The 17733-nt window shown below is 43.5% G+C and overlaps 1 protein-coding gene across 1 annotated transcript in view; it reads left to right on the top strand.

The window, feature by feature from the left end:
* The window catches only part of ADAMTS17 (ADAM metallopeptidase with thrombospondin type 1 motif 17), a gene marked incomplete in the record, with an annotated part of 265113 nt that overhangs the window by 38534 nt on the left and 208846 nt on the right, over positions 1 to 17733 (top strand). Inside the window, 2 exon segments of the mRNA XM_034784572.1 lie at positions 11571 to 11654; positions 12049 to 12206. Of these exon segments, the coding sequence (XP_034640463.1) occupies positions 11571 to 11654; positions 12049 to 12206 (242 nt within the window).

Raw genomic sequence — 17733 nt, 5'->3', positions numbered from 1 at the left:
TGGTAATCCACAAGACCTAACCCAGCAAATGAAGAGCTGAATGAGACACATCTCAATGCATAACCTCACTGCACAGCAATGGCCTTTTTTTAAACAGGTCTGTTGTTCCTTTAACAGGTGCTGATTCAATGAGGCCCCATTGTGTTATGAAATCTTTGGCTGGTTGAGCCCACAGGGAATTTAACTGATCTATTCCTTTAACAAGCTGACTCTCTCTTTTTTTTTATTATTATTATTTCACTTCTAGCATGTTGTGAGACTATTCACTGAACAAGGCTTCATTGTGTGTCTGTATTTATTTGGCTTGGTTCATAGAAAACGCGCTCTTTCGACAGATCAGTTCTTTACCATCCCTTCATTATGAAATGGCATTGTTGCATTTCAGGATGTGTTCAGTTTGGAGCACAGAAAGGTTATTCTTCGCAATGCCACACCGCCCCTATCCTGAATTCCGCCCACAAGCTTTGCAAGGGGTGGGTAGAAAATATGTTTCTCTGAACAGATCTGTTTTTCAAGCTGCTTTTTGTCTGAGGCAAACCTATACATTTACATTGGTTGGGTGTGATTATTCTGGTTGTGCATCATCATGTTCTTTGTCTTCCAGCTCTCATTGATGGGATTCAGGGCCAAATCCAGATTTCTCAAAATAAATGAGTTGTACATAGATGACTTCCATGAGGTTTTTCCTCTGCCCGAGGGGAGGAGTAGCAGCAGAGCCTCTTTGTGACATCAGCTCGTAGGGTGTTGACTGGTGGATCAGCTTGCTTGAATCTCATTCATTAAAAATACAGGGGTGAAATCCTGGTTCCCCTGTAGTCAATGTGAGTTTGCCATGAGCTTCAGTGGGGCCAGAATGTCATCTCAGGAGCGGGGAGAGATGAAAGAATTGGGTTTGTTTAGTTTGGGAAAGAGAAGACTGAGAGGGGACATGATAGCAGTTTTCAGGTATCTAAAAGGGTGTCATAAGGAGGAGGGAGAAAACTTGTTCATCTTAGCCTCTAAGGATAGAACAAGAAGCAATGGGCTTAAACTGCAGCAAGGGAGGTTTAGGTGGGACATTAGGAAAAAGTTCCTAACTGTCAGGGTGGTTAAACAATGGAATAAATTGCCTAGGGAGGTTGTGGAATCTCCATCTCTGGAGATATTTAAGAGTAGGTTAGATAAATGTCTATCAGGGATGGTCTAGACAGTATTTGGTCCTACCATGCGGGCAGGGGACTGGACTCGATGACCTCTCGAGGTCCCTTCCAGTCCTAGAATCTTTGAATCTATGTGATTAAGGCACTGGACTGTCACTCAGGGGACCTGGGTTGAATTCGAGGGTCTACCGCAGACTGTGTGACCTTAGGAAAGTCACTTAGTGACTCAGTGTGCCTCAGTTCCCCATCTGTAAAATAGCACTGCCACACCTCACAGGGGCTTGTGGCATGTTTCTGTGGAAAATGGGAGCCAGATATTTTCCTATATAAATAGGGTGGAAGATGTCCATATGGATCACACCTCACTGGCTGTAGTGCTCACGGTCCCTGGATCTCACTTCAGCACCACTTCTGTGGCCTGTTGGGCTCTCTGGATATTGGTCAGGGGATAGGATTTGCCCATAGTATCTAGACTCTGCTGGTTCAGTTATACTGCAGAATGGTGAGCTGCCTCTAACAGAAACCAGAATGTTAATTTTGGCATTGAGGCTTTTATTTGAGCAAATAGGACATTACTGGTCAGGGGTTATTAATTTAACTTGTCGCTGTAAGCCATTACGCTTACTGTCAAACCATAAAATAAGCATTAAAAGGGCTTATTAATGCATGTTCTATTTAAATCAAGTGATCTGCTTTAAAGCATTTAATATCTGTTTGATACAAGAGTTTCTGGGGAAAAGTGTCAGCATTACAAAATGCTATTTTATTGCCCCAGCTGGTAAATAAGAATCTTATATATAAAACAGCTATGAAAGCAAAACCCTTCTGCAATGAGACAAACTCTGGATGATGTATAGCTAATTCTCTGTTTTTAATGGCACTCTCTGATCCTGCACTTTGAACAGACAACATATTTTTTTAAGATGACAGGGTTATTATTTATTGTTATTCCTAGATGCCGTTCTAGAGGCACAGGCTTGTCTATTAAATAAATCCAATAGTAGAAGTTGTAAAACAACCTTTTCCAAAGCCATGGAGGATTTTCCATTCAAGGTGCTCTCTTAATACATCACTAGGAGCCAACGTAGCTCCAGACCTTTGAGTTCAGTTTTTTTTAAGTTGCTGCTCTTGTAATGAAATCTTCCTTTATTTTCTCAAAAGGTGTGGCAACATCTTCCTCACCAATCGGAGAGTCCAACTTGCTTCATGATAGGATTAAAAATGAGCCAGTCAATAAAGTAGGTGTTGGATGCTACCATCTAAACATGCAGCCCTGAAGTACATAATGAATTTTTGAAATTGGATGGTGGAGGGCAGTTTTTCCCCAACCTTGGGACGCCGCTTGTGTAGGGAAAGCCCCCGGCGGGCCGGGCCGGTTTGTTTATCTGCCGCGTCTGCAGGTCTGGCCGATCGTGGCTCCCACTGGCCACGGTTCGCTGCTCCAGGCCAATGGGAGCTGCTGGAAGCGGCGGCCAGTACGTCCCTCGACCTGCGCCGCTTCCCACAGCTCCCATTGGCCTGGAGCAGCGAACCGCCGGGGGCTTTCCCAAACTTGGGATGTTGCTTGTGTAGGGAAACACTGGTGTAGGGGACACGGATACATGAAAATGTCAGCAGAATTGTAAGGGGAAAACCTGAGGCTTCCCAGCAAGCCAATCCTAGAAAGACTTAAACTGTTTAGGATTGATGGATGTATAAGTGACCCGTTTCATTAGTGACTGACAATATAAAGACCCATGTTTCTGCTTATATGTGATCTTCCTACATTTATCTTCCTTTGCCAATGTTCATCTGGGTGAATCTCTTCACTGATTTCTTCCTTTTCCATGTCAGTTTAAAGCCCTTTGGCCTCAAGGCTTTGCACAATGTTCCTGTACTGCATTTCTGCTCTACTTGCCTCCCGTTTTTCCTCTTTGCATTCTCGGACTTAACTGCCAGGTCTCCCTCTTCCACTCTCAGCTTCACACCTTCTTTTGTGCGCTCGCTATGCTCTGACTTCCCCAAAGCCAAGTGTCCTGCCTTTCTTTTTCAAATCCCACTTTAAAATGCACTGCTCATCTATGCGGGCAGTCCATCACTGTCTGCTCCCATTTTTGTTTAATCTGATCTTGCATTTTTCTCCATTACCGTGGAAACTCCTTAGATCCTTTTGCTTGTTTTGAAGATTTGTCTGTGGACTTGTAAAGTGCTGTGTTATTCTCGCTTCATAAAAAAAGCTCCTTCTAGATTCAGGTTCATGTCTGTTTCTGTAGCTATGAGACTATGACTTTTTCTTGTTACTACTCCTCTACGTTTCTAGCAGTCTGCTTACAGCAGTGGCCGTTTTGGAGACCGGTCAGATGCAGCCTGTTGAGGAGATGCACACGCTGCTTTCTCATAAAGATTTTCCCCTCTTTTTGTTCTTTCTTGTTTTTATTATTTTCCCCTTCATCCCTTCAAAATAAATTGCTCTTGAAAATATTAGGCTAAGCTGTCAATAGTAATAGCAGTGCTCTGAGCTTTGAGGAAGGACCATACATAGGGTGTCTGTTGTTTTGGGGGGTTTATTAATTTCATTTTGGGGAGTTTATTTTTAGCAATTTTTGAGTTTTATGTGGATGATCAAAAATTGTTTTTTTGTTTTTTTTTTTCCCCCCTCTCTGTATATAGTAATGAGTAACGCATATAATATATTACTCATTAGAGTAGTTTATAATATTAGAAACAGTACTACATTAAAGCACACAAGGGAACCTTCAGTGCACACTAGCCGGATCTTCACAGACCAATTAATGCACAACACTTTAGAAATCACACCCCCATAGCCTGCATTTCTGCTCCATGTAGACAAACCCTTAGATACAAGTAACCATTTCTGATTTTTTCCCGGTGTTTATGGATAAATGTGGATTATTATTATTTTTTGTATTGGGGGTATCTTGTTGGTATGTATTGGTTAAAACCTGAAATCAGAAGCTGTAACTTTATTCAACTAGTAACACTTACACTGAGGTGTTCTGATGGCTTCTGACAGTTTTCCAGAACTTACTGTAAAAGCAAACAATTCAAACTGATTCTTTAAGCATTTCTCGCTTGGTGGGCAGAGAGCTGTCAGGGTTTCCAAAACCATAGCATGGTAATTTAAATAGGTACTTTTGTTCTGTAATCTTCTGGTTTCATAAACCTGAAGACATACTTAGATTAAAAAATGAAAGTGCATTTTTGGATTTAGATAGAACGTTGATTTGCAGTTAGGTTTTGAACTTGCCCCTCTTTGAGGCAGAATACAGCCTGGATAAGTAATTGTAGTGTGTATACTTCATTCTCCTGCAGCTGTTGCTAAGCCATTTGATTAATGTAAAAGCCTCTTGAAGCAGCAAGCCGTAACATGAAGTTAATGATTCCTTGAATGTTATTAAGAGGAGAAGTTTTTATGTTGGCCTTTAGGAATAAAACTGGTTTATTCTCTGTAGTGTTCTTTTGCACTCTGAAGTGCACAGTTCATTCTGGCATTTCTCTTTGAGATGCGTTTGTAGTAGCAAAATCACATAAAATACTATACGTTGTTTGTTCAGAGCTACAGACCGTAAATGCAGATCTCTATCTCTGTGCCCTTTGGCTGGAATATGCAGACTCAGGAGTTCTCATGGCTACTCGGCTACCTGGCACATGTCCTTAAGGTCATGATCTGGATCCTTGGGGTGGGGGCTGGGGACATGAAGGGAATGAGTATAAATACATCACCATCGTCCATAGGTTCCTTTTCCCTGATGGCTGGAAGAACATCCTCCCTCAGCTCTGAGAAAGCTTTACATCAAGTAAACCTTGCAAAGTGTTGAATCTCTCTCTTTTTAATGTTTTATAGTGTAGTTTGTAAGCTCAGTTTTAGGTGGGAGTTAAGAGATCCCATGGTACTTTTCAAAACAAGTAAGGGAAAACCTTGGTAACCTAGCTAACACTCTCACTCATAAATGTGGTCTGACAGCCAAGGCTATGCAGGAGCTGCTGTTTGCATGCGGGGCTTTAAAAAAAGCCACACGACCCATCCTCTGGCTTCGTAAAGTTCAGAGCCTACAACAAACGATCTCATGCATGCGTTCACGCTCCTCTATCTCTGCCCTTCCAGCCAGGGGAACTCTGGTGGAGTTTGGATCCTCTCAGTTTAAGTTCAGCCTGTCTGGGCTGTGTTCTGTGCACGAGACGGCAGGCCAGGACAAATTGGGCCAAACAGGCGTTTACTCCGTTTACATCCCTGATGCCTTCAAAGAAATAGGGAGAAAGTGAGGCAGGTGCTGAACGAGACACAAAGGTGGAGCCCTGCTTTCTGCCCCAGGTAGTTCACAATCTGAACTAGATGCAAACGAGACTCATTGGAGAGAGAGAGAGAGAGAGACAGAGATGTGATTCTCTGGTTGAGGGTCCAGCCTTGAAGTGTTGCCGATATGTAAGGGGAGTGGGGAGAACGTTGCAGCAAAGCTCTGAATAGGTAATTTGCTTTAAGGAGCAACTTCTTTGAGACATAGGTCTCATTCTTTTGTTCCTCTCTTGCTTTTCCTCTGTTCCTCCTTCGTTTCCGTACCTGCTTTCCCCTTTACTGTCCCCCTTCCCTATGTGCTTTTGATGACTCCTCACAGAGCGTGAGTCAAGAGAGTGCAAAGAGCAGATTGGTCGCTTGTTCTCCCTCCAAGGGGGGCACCATAAGCAGGGCCAGCGGATGGGCATGACGTTTAGCCAGCCCTGTGCTCTCTTCTCATCACTTGCCCTCAAGTCAGTGATTTAGAACCCTCCCTGCTGCTGGAACCATGTCTTCCTGTGCCTCCCCCCCCCCCATATTTGCAATTCTGTAATTGGAGACAGAAATTATATGGTTAAAGCCTAGAATGGTGGTTCTTAATCGTTGGTCCATGGAACAGTTGCTGGTGGTCTGCAAAAAGCTGGCAGGTTACATGGTGTTGGCTCTCCTTGTGCCAAACGGCCTGATTTTATTAAAAGACACTAAAAATACAGGAAATGTTCTTACTTTTCCAGGCCGGGAATGGATGCAGAGGCCTCAGGGGTGTGAGGCAGTTGCAAGTGGGAGGGAGGGTGGTCTGGGTTTTCGCAAATGGGAAGGGAGGTTCCCATGAGTCAGTCACTGTATTAACACATGTTCCTCACCCTGAGAAAACTTGGGAATCTCCACACTAGGAAACCCAATATCCCAACTGTAATTATCTCCACCCTCTCGCTTAGAGCCATTGGCTCCTGTTGTGCCTATGGCCAGTCAGACACTGTGCGTTAACATCTTTGACGCTGTTGTTTAATGGTGGTTCCCCTCAAGGCTGGGTGAAGAAGGCAGAGGTGATGCTTGCCATAGGAAAGGCCTAGAGACTTTAATTATTTTATTTTAAACAGAAACTTGGATTCCATGGGATTCTTTACTTGGGGACATGGGTTAACTTGCCCAAGTTGACTACATGTTGGCTACCTCCTCGGCCAGCTTGGTCACTGTAGAGTACCTACATTTAACTCATTATCATAAAGCATCTGGGATTGGATACCCAAAGTATGCCAAGGAAATTGGTACTATGTGTCACAGCGACCTCATTTAGGGCCAGGTCTGACTCCCACTGTGGTCCCTTCTGGCCTTTGATTTGGGACAGGTCCTTACTGTGTTTTAGCTAGGATTGGTTTTCTTTACAGAGGATAGATATATCCATAGTTCTCAGTGCAGTTGAGAATTTTTTTTTTTTTTACCAGTGTGTGCACTTTATTTAACGTTTTGGGGGAGCAGCAAACAATCCAGCAGCTTCAGATGTTGCCCTAAGTGCAATGACAAGGTCTCCATCACAGACCATTACTTGGTTGTGCCACGTCCACTGAGTGAAGTATGTATTTTAGGATGTTGCCTTAAGGCAAAGAAGCCCAAGTGAAATATTTTCTGGCTGCTCCTGGAGCCTGATAAGCCAGCTCACCAGCTTGAGGCCCACTTGTAATACTTCTAGGTTGAATAATTGGGCAAATGAGGTCCTTCAATGGACTCCTCATCAAATTACACTCATTGCAAATCAGAGTCTGCCAGCAACATTCAGACATCTTCCTAGCATTCCGTGTTACCCTAGAAAAATGAACTGAAGGAGTATGTGGAGGGAGTTTCCATGCATGGTGTAGAACTTCAGTGGTTGACTCCAATCCTGATATTGAAATGTCACCCAGTGAAATCAGTCATCGCTTCACCTTCATGCTGGCAAACTTCAGCTGGGCTAGATTCCTTGTTTGAAGTAGGCATGCTTTTCCACCTAGGCTAAGGAGACGAAAGGCCTCCTAAAATAAAAGCATAGGTTTTACTTTTGCACTAAGTGCTCTGAGACCCAAGATTCACTGGCTGATGTCACATGTCCTGAGAGTCGCATACATAACTGCACTCATAACTGAATTATTGGTGTCCTTCATGTAGTTTGGTGCACTGGGACCTTTTGATGTGAGCCATGGCATAGGTGGTGTCTAAACCGACACGTACTGCTATGGAGTTCACAAACAGCTGTGGCTAGAGAAGACTTAAGAAGAATTGTATTGACTTTGGCAGAAGAACATTTTGGAGAATGGGAGGAGGCTATTGATACCTTGTGTCTCTGTGAGCACTACAGAAAGTGGAAAGCCATCCACAGGTCTGAGCTTTTGATGGTTTTTTTTGGAGTCAGAGTGTGATAATATAAGGACTGATCTTATTTGAGTTTCTACAAGCTAGAACTTCCCAAAGGAAATGTAGCTGGTGGCTGCACAGATCCACCCAGTACTCATTTGGCTGGTGAAAAGTATGGAATTGCCAGGCTGCTCAGAAGAAGGCAGACAGAAAATATCCAGTGCCCCGAATCACTCCCTATAAATGTCCTACTGTCCCAATGCAGCTTTAATCTGATTTAGATTGTAAACTCTTTTGGTCAGGGACTGTGCCTTTCTGTGGCTGGTGTGAACCGCCTGCCTCTCTTTTAAGCACTAACCTGTAAAAAATAATGATGGTGCTCCCTGCAGTGCCAAGTCTAAGTCCCATTCAGAGTTCAGTTTTCCTGTGAACTTGCCCCCGGGTGTTGGAGCATTTTTGACAGGAGAGTTTACTTGTTGGCAGTGTTGAACTGCTCCCATTCATGGATAAATGAGACTTCACCTTCCGCCCTCTGCTCGTGGCCTTTTCCTAACAACGGAAGGAGGCAAAGGACAACAAATGAGGAAGACATCTGGAGATGCGCTCTCTCCACATTCGAACTTGTCTAATGGGAGAATATTGGCATTTTAAAATGTGATGTTTTCTATGGTGAACTGCAGTTCTGTAAGTCACAGTGCTGACGTCCTAGGCAGAGTTTACTACCCCTGTTTAAACCCCGAGGAACAAAAAGAGGGATTCCCTTTGAAATGAGGAGTATTTGGTATTCCTGTTCCTCTGGCAACTGTGAAGGATTTTTTGAGAATTGTGCTTCAGACGTCATTAATAATTATTTACTACAATGCATGGCCCCCATCTTCAGTGCTCTCCAGCCTTTTGATGGTATCGGTCTATCTACTTGGAGATCGGAACATAGTGTCGCAAGGGACTGCCTGGGTCATCGTGTTCAGTCACCTGCTGTTGCAGATTACCCCGTCATATAATCCCATTAATAAATTTATGTTGTGGCATTGAAGTCAGCATACTCGTGGGACTACTCAGACTGAACACAGTGGCTATGACACTGCAGTGCCTACAAAACGAGGCAAACTGTCAGTGCTGGAATGTTAGAAACAATACTTCCTGCTGCCAAGGTGTACCTCGTCTTGTTCTGCAAGTACAAGCCGCATTATTAGAGAGTGTTCGCATAATATGCAATGGCATTGGGCAAGTTCCAGTATGTTAAATCCACACATTATAAGACATTAATTACAGTGAGAGGGAATTAGCGTGACCACATTGGAACTTTTTGCTTAATTTTTAATCCCCTTGGCCCTCCTGGGTTCAGAATTTTGATTTTGGACTCCAATGTTGATGGATTTTCTATGTACTTAGGACAGACGGAGGGTGGTGGAAGCGAGCAGAGGGCAGGTGGAAAGGAAATCCCATGATAAAGTCTCTGTAACCTAGATAACCTGGTGGTTGGGCTCTTTGACAGTGTCTAGATAGGGCAACCACTTGTGCCAGATTGTTTGTATTTGGAGGTTGAAAGAAGGAGGATGCTCTTACTCTTATATGCAGCACAGTTTACCTTTTCACTTGGACATCTATAGATGTGTTTAAACAATACAGATAAAGAAACTGCAAAATGGTTTGTTTTTAATTGTGACACAGAGGGTAGAGATCCACATGTTGAAATTGCAGGGCAAGCCGGGGTACATTTGAAATTGCTGACTGGGAAAAAAATCGAGGTATCTTGGAGGGGAATGGGGGTCAGGGTTTGAGTAGCTTGATGAATCCCAGAATAGTTTGCTAGGCCCCATGCAACTGGCTCCACGCAGGCAAATCTGCTGCCCACGAAGAGCCCCCTTGAAGTCCGTGGGGCTCCATGCAGGCGTCAGGGTCCACCCATGCTGAGCCAGTTGGCCGGATTGGGGCATAAGCTTGCCCACTCTGTGGATGGAGCACTGGCTTCATTCCTTAGTTTATTTAACAATAAGGATGTTAATACTATAAACATAACATTTTACATTTTCAAACATCCGGGACTTGCCTAAACGAACACTTAGTTCACGTCAAGCTGGGAAATAAATCTACCCAGCTTTGATACCTGTGGTCCCTGCTGCTGCACTCTGAAAGTTCCCAGGTGTGCTTTGAAATGGGAGTAGATCAAAGCGCGCAAGGGAACTGTTAGTGCATGCCACCTTGGTCCCCATGGCCAGTTAGTCTGAGGCAAGCTAATGCGAGGTAGATTTACTCCCCAGCTTTCCATGAAATAAGTGTTCATTTGGACCAGGCCTAAGAGATTGTCAGACACTTGTGTAAGATAGGTAAGTAGTACCAGCAATTTTACAATTGGGTAAATAGGGCCATAGAAAAGGAAAGTGGATTTACCAAGATCATACAGGAGGTCAGAGGGCTGAATGTGGATTAGAGCACAGGAGCTGCTGGCTCCAGTCTGGGCCCGGATTGAGAAACCACTTGATTTAAACACCATCTTAAATCCTTCCCTATTCAGGAAAGCACTTAAGAATGTGCATAAATTTAAGTGCATACTTGAGTGCTTTCATGATTAGGGAAAATTTAGGGTTTTGAAAATGTGATCGCCCAAAATATGTTCATGTAGTGGCTTCATCGTAGGAAGAAAAAAAAGATCCAGTTTCCATCTGTCTGTATGTAGCCTGAATAACATTTACAACCAGATGAGATCCAGGTAACAAACAGGGCCTGATCTTGTCGTCGTTACTCAGAAAAGTCTCTTCCGTGGTTTTGATTTTTTTTGCCTGAGTAGGGAGTGTGGCATTTGTCCCAAAGTTATAAAAAGTTTAAAATACTTTATAATGTATTTCCCCGCTTACACCTTTTTTGATGTGGTTTAGGCAAAGCAGTTGTACATCGAGAAATGGGCGGAATGTAATTCTGGGATCAATTAGAGTTCGGTGTTCTAACCTATAAATGAGGTGCACTATCTGAGCAGGAATGTGAAATCTGGAGATAGCCGTAAGGTAGTTTCCGGCACTATTTTTGTATTTCCCGAGGCTTGTGTCATTATATGCTCACTTATGCTACTCTGAAACCTGACTTATTACTATTTTCTTACATAAGATATGAAAACAACACAGGGAAATTGCTTTTCCATTCTATTTCCTGAAGTCTAAAACACACCATTATTTCACTTTTGCATTCAGATATCACTGACGTTTTAAATGCTGAAAGTCTGTATTAGCTACCAGTTTTTAACATGTGTTTGCATTTCTGAGATCTCTAGTTTCTATTTAATGTTCCTTTGGAATATATTTCCTTTCCTCTGTTCTCCAGCAGATCTTTTCCTTTGGCTACCCTTGTTAAAGCACATTGTTACTAGTTCTTTTCTTCTTCTTCTTCTTCTTCTTCTTCTTCTTCTTTTTTTTTTTTTTTTTTTTTTTTTTTTTAAAGGACTTGTCTGGGTTTTTTTTGGGGGGGTCTACCCTGGATGGTAAACCTTGCTGGAGGATATGTGTGAAAAATTGTTCAGTGTGGTGAAGCCAAAAGATGTGCCTTAGGGAAAATACATTTTGTTTGAGAGTTGTAGCTGCTACTATCTACCATATATTCTGGGTTGAAACGGCACTACAGTACCTCCTTTTATAATTCTGTATTTTTGTTTAATAATGCGAGCCATTTGTTTTTGGATTGAGGCAACTTTTTTGATTATTATTATTTATTATTATTATTTTTTTTTTAATGAGTGGGGGGGGATCCTCTTTTTGGTCATGGTTAATTCCTCATCTGCTTCTAGTTAACGTTTTCCTTTTTGCTGTTCTGACATGTTGTTGTCTGTTGCATTTTGACAGGTGTACAATATGTTTCAGCACCAGAGCCTTGGAATTAAAGTCCGCATTCGAGTGACCAAGCTAGTTCTCCTTCGAAACCGTCCTGTAAGTTCTTCAAAACTTTTATACAGCTGCTGTGGTCTTACTTTAAAATCACCAGTTAGGCTGGGGAGTAACTGTTTTATAAAGATTTAATAACATGGTTAGGGAATCAAAACCACAGTTCCCAATCCTATAAACCCTTTGGGCCTAGTACTCCCAAAGAAGCTTGCTACTGTTACTAGCTGATGGCATTAGCTCTTTTGGTGAAGTGGTAGAGATCAGTGCTTTGGTGCTGAATTTCAGGCCCCAGGTTAAGGCCGTGGTGATGCACATATAACCTTCACAAGTATAACTTTGAATGTATGTTTGTCACTTAATGATTTTATGCTATATAGACCTAGGTATCCCCTAGTTTGACCAATCTTTGTTTCTTTGAATTCCTTTTTGTTTTCTAAAGGCAAAACTGTCCATTGGGCACCATGGAGAGAGGTCTCTGGAGAGTTTCTGTCACTGGCAAAATGAAGAGTATGGTGGAGCAAAGTATCTTGGCAATAATCAGGTTCCTGGTGCAAGAGATGATACCCCTCCTGTGGACGCTGCTGTCTTTGTTACCAGGTACAGTGGAAATGGTTTGCTGTTCCTGTTTGTATGGGCCATCTGATCGGCAAGAATTCCAGGAGCCATTTCCCACTGTTGCTGATGTTTGTCCCTCATTCATGCTAGATTGTGGCATGCTGGGCTGTATGGCTAAAACAGAGCAGAATGGAGTGATTTGTCTTGATTTAAAAGAAAAAAATTCTTTCAGTGGCAGTGAAAGGTCTTTCCTTTTTTGAATGCTACTGGACTACGTGTTAGTCCCCGCTTTCTCTGTCACTTTTGTTGTTGTTGGGCTGTATTGTTTGTGGATATTCTATTTAGAACCAGCACTTATCTTATCTACTTAGAATCATAGAATATCAGGGTTGGAAGGGACCTCAGGAGGTCATCTAGTCCAACCCCCTGCTCAAAGCAGGATCAATCCCCAACTAACTCCTCCACCATGGCACTAAACCACCATTTAATTAGAATTTGCTCTCTCCATTGGCGCGTAGCACAGATTGTTCAGGGTCACCCTTTTGTGGCTCTATATAGTGATCAAATACACCATGCTAGCGTAAGGTTCAAATCCAAGGGATGTTACCCATATTGACCTATAGGACAGAATACTGCTATACCCAGCATTATTATCCATCCTTGTACTTTTTTTTCTGTCTATAATGTGAATAGAAAAAAATGTTTCCACATCTTCTTCTATTTTGTAAGAAGACTGCAGTTGTGATTTTTAAATTAAAGTATCTGTAGGGAAGAAGGATTTTGAATGTCAATAGAAAGCAAAGATTCACGACAAAAAAATTGAGGCTCTTTCTGTTCTGTATAGGTACAATAGTATTGATACTCTTTGGAAAATGATTTCCCAACACCTTACTTCAATGCCCCATAATGCATTTGCCTGGAGAAAGTCTTCCTGTATCTTTGTACATCATGGATCCAGATATATGCAGAGATACTTCACCAAGGTTCCATATATAAGGCTGGCCGCTTTATAGCAATAGCTCTCATGGAACTGATTTAGCCCACTGACGGTGAAAGGCAGTGACAGCTAATCAGGTAGTAATGTCTCATATAAGGGATGCATTTGGTGAGCGCCAAGAGATTAAATGGTCTTTAGTTCTAAGTTCTAGGTGCTTGATGCAGAGTAGCAAATTAAGGGTTAAAAGCAGAACTGCACAAGATTAAACTCGGGGAGCATCGTTGTTGTAGAGTCTTATTCGGCACAGAATTTTATTTCACGTATTTCCCAGACATTTATATAAATGGTTTCTCTTCTTATTCTCTGTCTGCGCTTCGGGTAATTTATTAACAGGGGCCATTTAAAAAAACATTTTCCTCCCCCTTTAAGTTGCTGACACAGTTTGAACACAGTTGAGAAAGAGTGTTTTGAACTAGCTGCACTGCACTCACTGTGCAGGGCTGCTGTCAGTGTGAGAGACTAGCCAAATGAACAGGATTCTGTAGTATAAGTTTTCACCCTGTCAGCAATTAACATTTTTAAAGTCCCTCCCTAAAGCATTTTCTCTTGTTTCTATAGGCATGTTGATTATGGTTGGGGTGCTAATGATTGTTAAATAAAAGTGGGCTTTAGAATATCCAGTCAGTGATTGCGGTGCCAGTGCAACGGGCTAGTAGAATTCCTCAAAATACACTTTTGTATATGATTGTGCAGTTTCCTCTGACGTTGGTGCAGGATCCCCCATCTGCTCTGTATTCAGTGCCGTTACTAAGGCCTTGATCCAGAAAAGCACCTAAGTATATGCTCAACTTTTTAAGCAGGGTGAGTAGTCTCTTTGAAGTCAGTGGGAGTAATACACATCCTGCTTATAGTTAAACATGTGCTTGACTGGATCAGGACCTAAATAAATACATAAGATTGGTTTTTTTTAACTCTCATCTGTTCATCCAGCATGAATCTTTTGATCCCATGTGACACGGTGAGGCATGCAAATCACTCTGATGGGGTTTTAGGCATTGGCGGGGAGAAGTGGAGCATTTCATCTATGCCCTCTGCAGCTTATGAAATTAAATGCTTGGTGTCCAGCTAAACGAGTTGGAGTCAGTCACTTGAAGAAAACTGTAGGGATGCTCTCTGGGCTAACTGGATTTGGAAGGTTTTGTAGTAATAATAGCCGGAAAGCTACAGCTGCCGCTAGTTTGGCTAATAGACTTGAAGAGCAGCTGATTTTGTGAGGGGGGAAAGTGGGCCCAGGACTGCTGGTTTTCTTCAGAAGAACCACATCTATCCAGCACAATAGGCCAGCAGCGTGTAATTGCAGTGTTTTCCCATTCCCGCAGTTCTAACCCATTCCTGTTCCTGCAACATAAAGGATGCTGTGTTGCTTGGAAGGCCTCTGGTCCAGCAGTTATTTGTGTAGCAAGGAAATTAGGTTTTCTTCTCTTGGCTTTAGAAGCATGTGTGCGCGTCCCTGGATCCTCACCAGACTGTACAGATGGACCAGCCATGGAGGATATGGAAGCAACAGCATGTCCAGCAGAAATAGCTGAGCCAGAAAAAGCAGACGCTGGATTTTCAGCAGCTGCAGCTGCTTGAGAACTCAGAATCTTTAGGGTCAATCTCCAAAGAGAACTCTGGTTCCAGCTTGCTGGCTGTGCTCACCAAAAGGAGCCATGAACATTTTTGCTTCTGGGAATTTACCTTTGCCCGATGAAGCAGAAAATAGGTGTTTTCCCCATTTGTACTTAATACTACATGCTCCCATAGAGAGGAAAATCCCGCCAATGGAATGGTGGGTGGCCACTTACAAACAAAAGCAGCCTTACGCAAGAACCAGGGGTCACCCGATTAAATGAATAGGCAGCAGATTTAAAACAAATAAAAGGAAGTACTGTCAATCTGTGGAACTCATTGCCAGGGGATGCTGTGAAGGCCCAAAGTATAACCGAGTTCCAAAAAGAATTAGATAAGTTCCTGGATGGTAGGTCCATCAATAGCTATTAGTAAGGCTAAGATTATGACTTCCAGCTATCTCTATGACATTGGGGACCCCGCAGCAGCCCAGGCTCCAGGGGCAGCAGGGGGTAGCTGCTGACGGCGGGACTCCGGCAACTGACTGGCTGCCAGCACCACCAGCAACCCCTGAGCTGCCCAACCGCTGCTGCTGGCAGGGGTCCCCCCTTCCGCGGCTCAGCTGCCGCAAGCCGCCAGTGGCGGCGACGGCAGAGGGACCCCAGAGCTGCTCAGCGGCCATGGGTGGGGGGCCCTCACAGCTCCCAGCCGCTGGCAGTGGCAGCAGGACCCCAGAACTGCTCAGCTGCCGGGGGCAAGCGGGTGACGCCCTCTCCCCCCCCCTGCAGCTCCAAGCCCCACAGGGTGGTGTGGGGACCTCTCCTAGCCACTGGGCAATGGGGTCCCTGCAGCTCCCAGCCGCTGTGGAGGGGGCCAGGGGAGAGCCAGGATGCTAGACCCTCCTCCTTCCCCATTTTGTCAGGGATGTTTTTAGTAAAAGTCAGGGACAGGTCCGGGCTTTGGTGACTTTCTGTTTATTGCCTGTGACTTGTCCCTGACTTTTACTACAAACATCCATGACTATGACATGGCTATTAGCAAAGATGTTCAGAGAAGCAACCCCATGCTGAGGATGTCCCTAACCTTCTGACTGCCTTATGCTGGGACAGGATGATGGGATGGATTGCTCAAAATTGCCCTGTTCTTTTCATTCCCTCTGACGCATCTGGCACTGGCCACTGTCGAAAGATACTGGGTTAGATGGACCATTGGTCTGACCCAATATGGCCGTTCTTGTATTCTTATGAAAGCCTGACAAATGGTCAGTATGACCTAATGCAGAAAGGTTGGATGCAAGGTCCCAGGGCAGAAGGATGGGTTTCTTGGCTTTGTGTTTTGGGAGCAGTTGAAGGTATTTTACTCACAGACCCAGCTGCAATGTCCTGCATGGCAGATGAAATGTTAGGTTTCCTTTTATTGCTTCACTTGGGGAGGGATAGCTCAGTGGTTTGAGCATTGGCCTGCTAAACCCAGGGTTGTGAGTTCAATCCTTGAAGGGGCCACTTAGGGATCTGGGGCAAGAATCAGTACTTGGTCCTGCTAGTGAAAGCAGGGGGTTTGGCTCGATGACTTTTCAGGGTCCCTTCCAGTTCTATGAGATATGGAGATATACCTATATTATATTATTACTTAAGAGCACTACCATGACCAAAAGAGACCAGCCCCCTTAGAGATGAGGGATTATTTCACCTCCATAGAGTTCGGTCACAGACTGCAAGTTGTGCCGAATTATTTACGAGACCATTAGTTTTACGACATGGTGGTAATTTCTCCGAATTGACTGAAACCACCAGACACCTTTCCCGGTAGCACCACAGAGCGCAAGTGGCAAGCCTTGAAATGCATTATTTGCTAAGATAGCCAGTCCCATCAGAGAGATTCATTTCTAGTGGTGGCCTCTGCCATCTACTAGTAGTTCAGCTATTTGTTGTCACAATAAAAGCATCTGTTTGATTTACCAGTTTATATAACATCATAAGTCCTTAAATAAACCTCTGTCAAGCTGGCTCTGGGAACTCAGGAATTGTTCTTGTGCCAGCTCAGTCAAGAGCAAATGTCAAGGTGTCAGATGCAGCCGCGCTGCTCTGGAAAATGGAATCCCTGACCAGGGCGTGGTGGCGGCTTCTGATTATTTTGTTTCTGCCTGATTTTTAACCCGTTGCTGGCTGTAATCGTAGCTCTTTGGCCATGAAATGTAAGATCGGAAATATTCAGGGTGGCTTTTTTAATATGAATTTTGACAGTTAATATTGATTATTTTCAATTGCTGTAACTTTTTTTTTTTTTTTTTTAAACTAACTTGAGCTGGGATTTTTTTTTTTTTTAACAACTTGCTCAAAGGAGAGTAATGGTGTTATGGGCCCAAGTCTCATTGAAATGGGAGTTCGGGATCTCACTTCATTATTTTCTTCTGAAAAATCCCAGTCTTAAATTTTTATTCCAGCAGGACATTCTCTTTACTCTCCCTCCTCCCCAAAAACCCCAAACAGAAAATCCCACCTGTGGCCTGGGCATTTATAACCACACACCCACAATGTAGGCGCATAACCTTTGCACCCGCTTACCCTGGATTGAAAAGGCAGTCGGAACAATGACCAGGCTGTTGCTTTGATCAGATTGAAGGAACCCTTTGGTGTCTCAGAGCAGCTTTAATAGGTTTCCCTGGCTCTTCATCTGTAAGGCAGTGCTCCTGGGAGAAGCTAGCACTCTTTGCTCAAGCAGGAGCTGAAGAGGAAAGTTCCCAAAGGTGAGGAGATGACAGTGGAGGTGCTTTGATCCTTCTTTAAATGTATGCCAACCTTATTTTAATTAAAAAAAAGTTATGTTGTAAATAGGGCTGGAAATCTCATGAGACGGAGCATTCTTGTGATATTACTTAGATTGTAAGCTCCTGGGGGCAGTGGCCATCTCTTTGTTCTGTGTTTGTACAGCATCTAGGACAATCAGGTCTTAGTCTGACTGGGGCTTCTGGGTCTCACTACGGTACAGGCAGGGATAATAATAATCCGCTTCCTATCCTGG

Source organism: Trachemys scripta, chromosome 10 (genome assembly GCF_013100865.1).
Source record: "Trachemys scripta elegans isolate TJP31775 chromosome 10, CAS_Tse_1.0, whole genome shotgun sequence".
In the NCBI taxonomy this organism is placed as follows: domain Eukaryota; kingdom Metazoa; phylum Chordata; order Testudines; family Emydidae; genus Trachemys; species Trachemys scripta.
The sequence above is the reverse complement of the archived record's forward strand: the minus strand, read 5'-3'. Positions and strand labels throughout refer to the sequence as shown.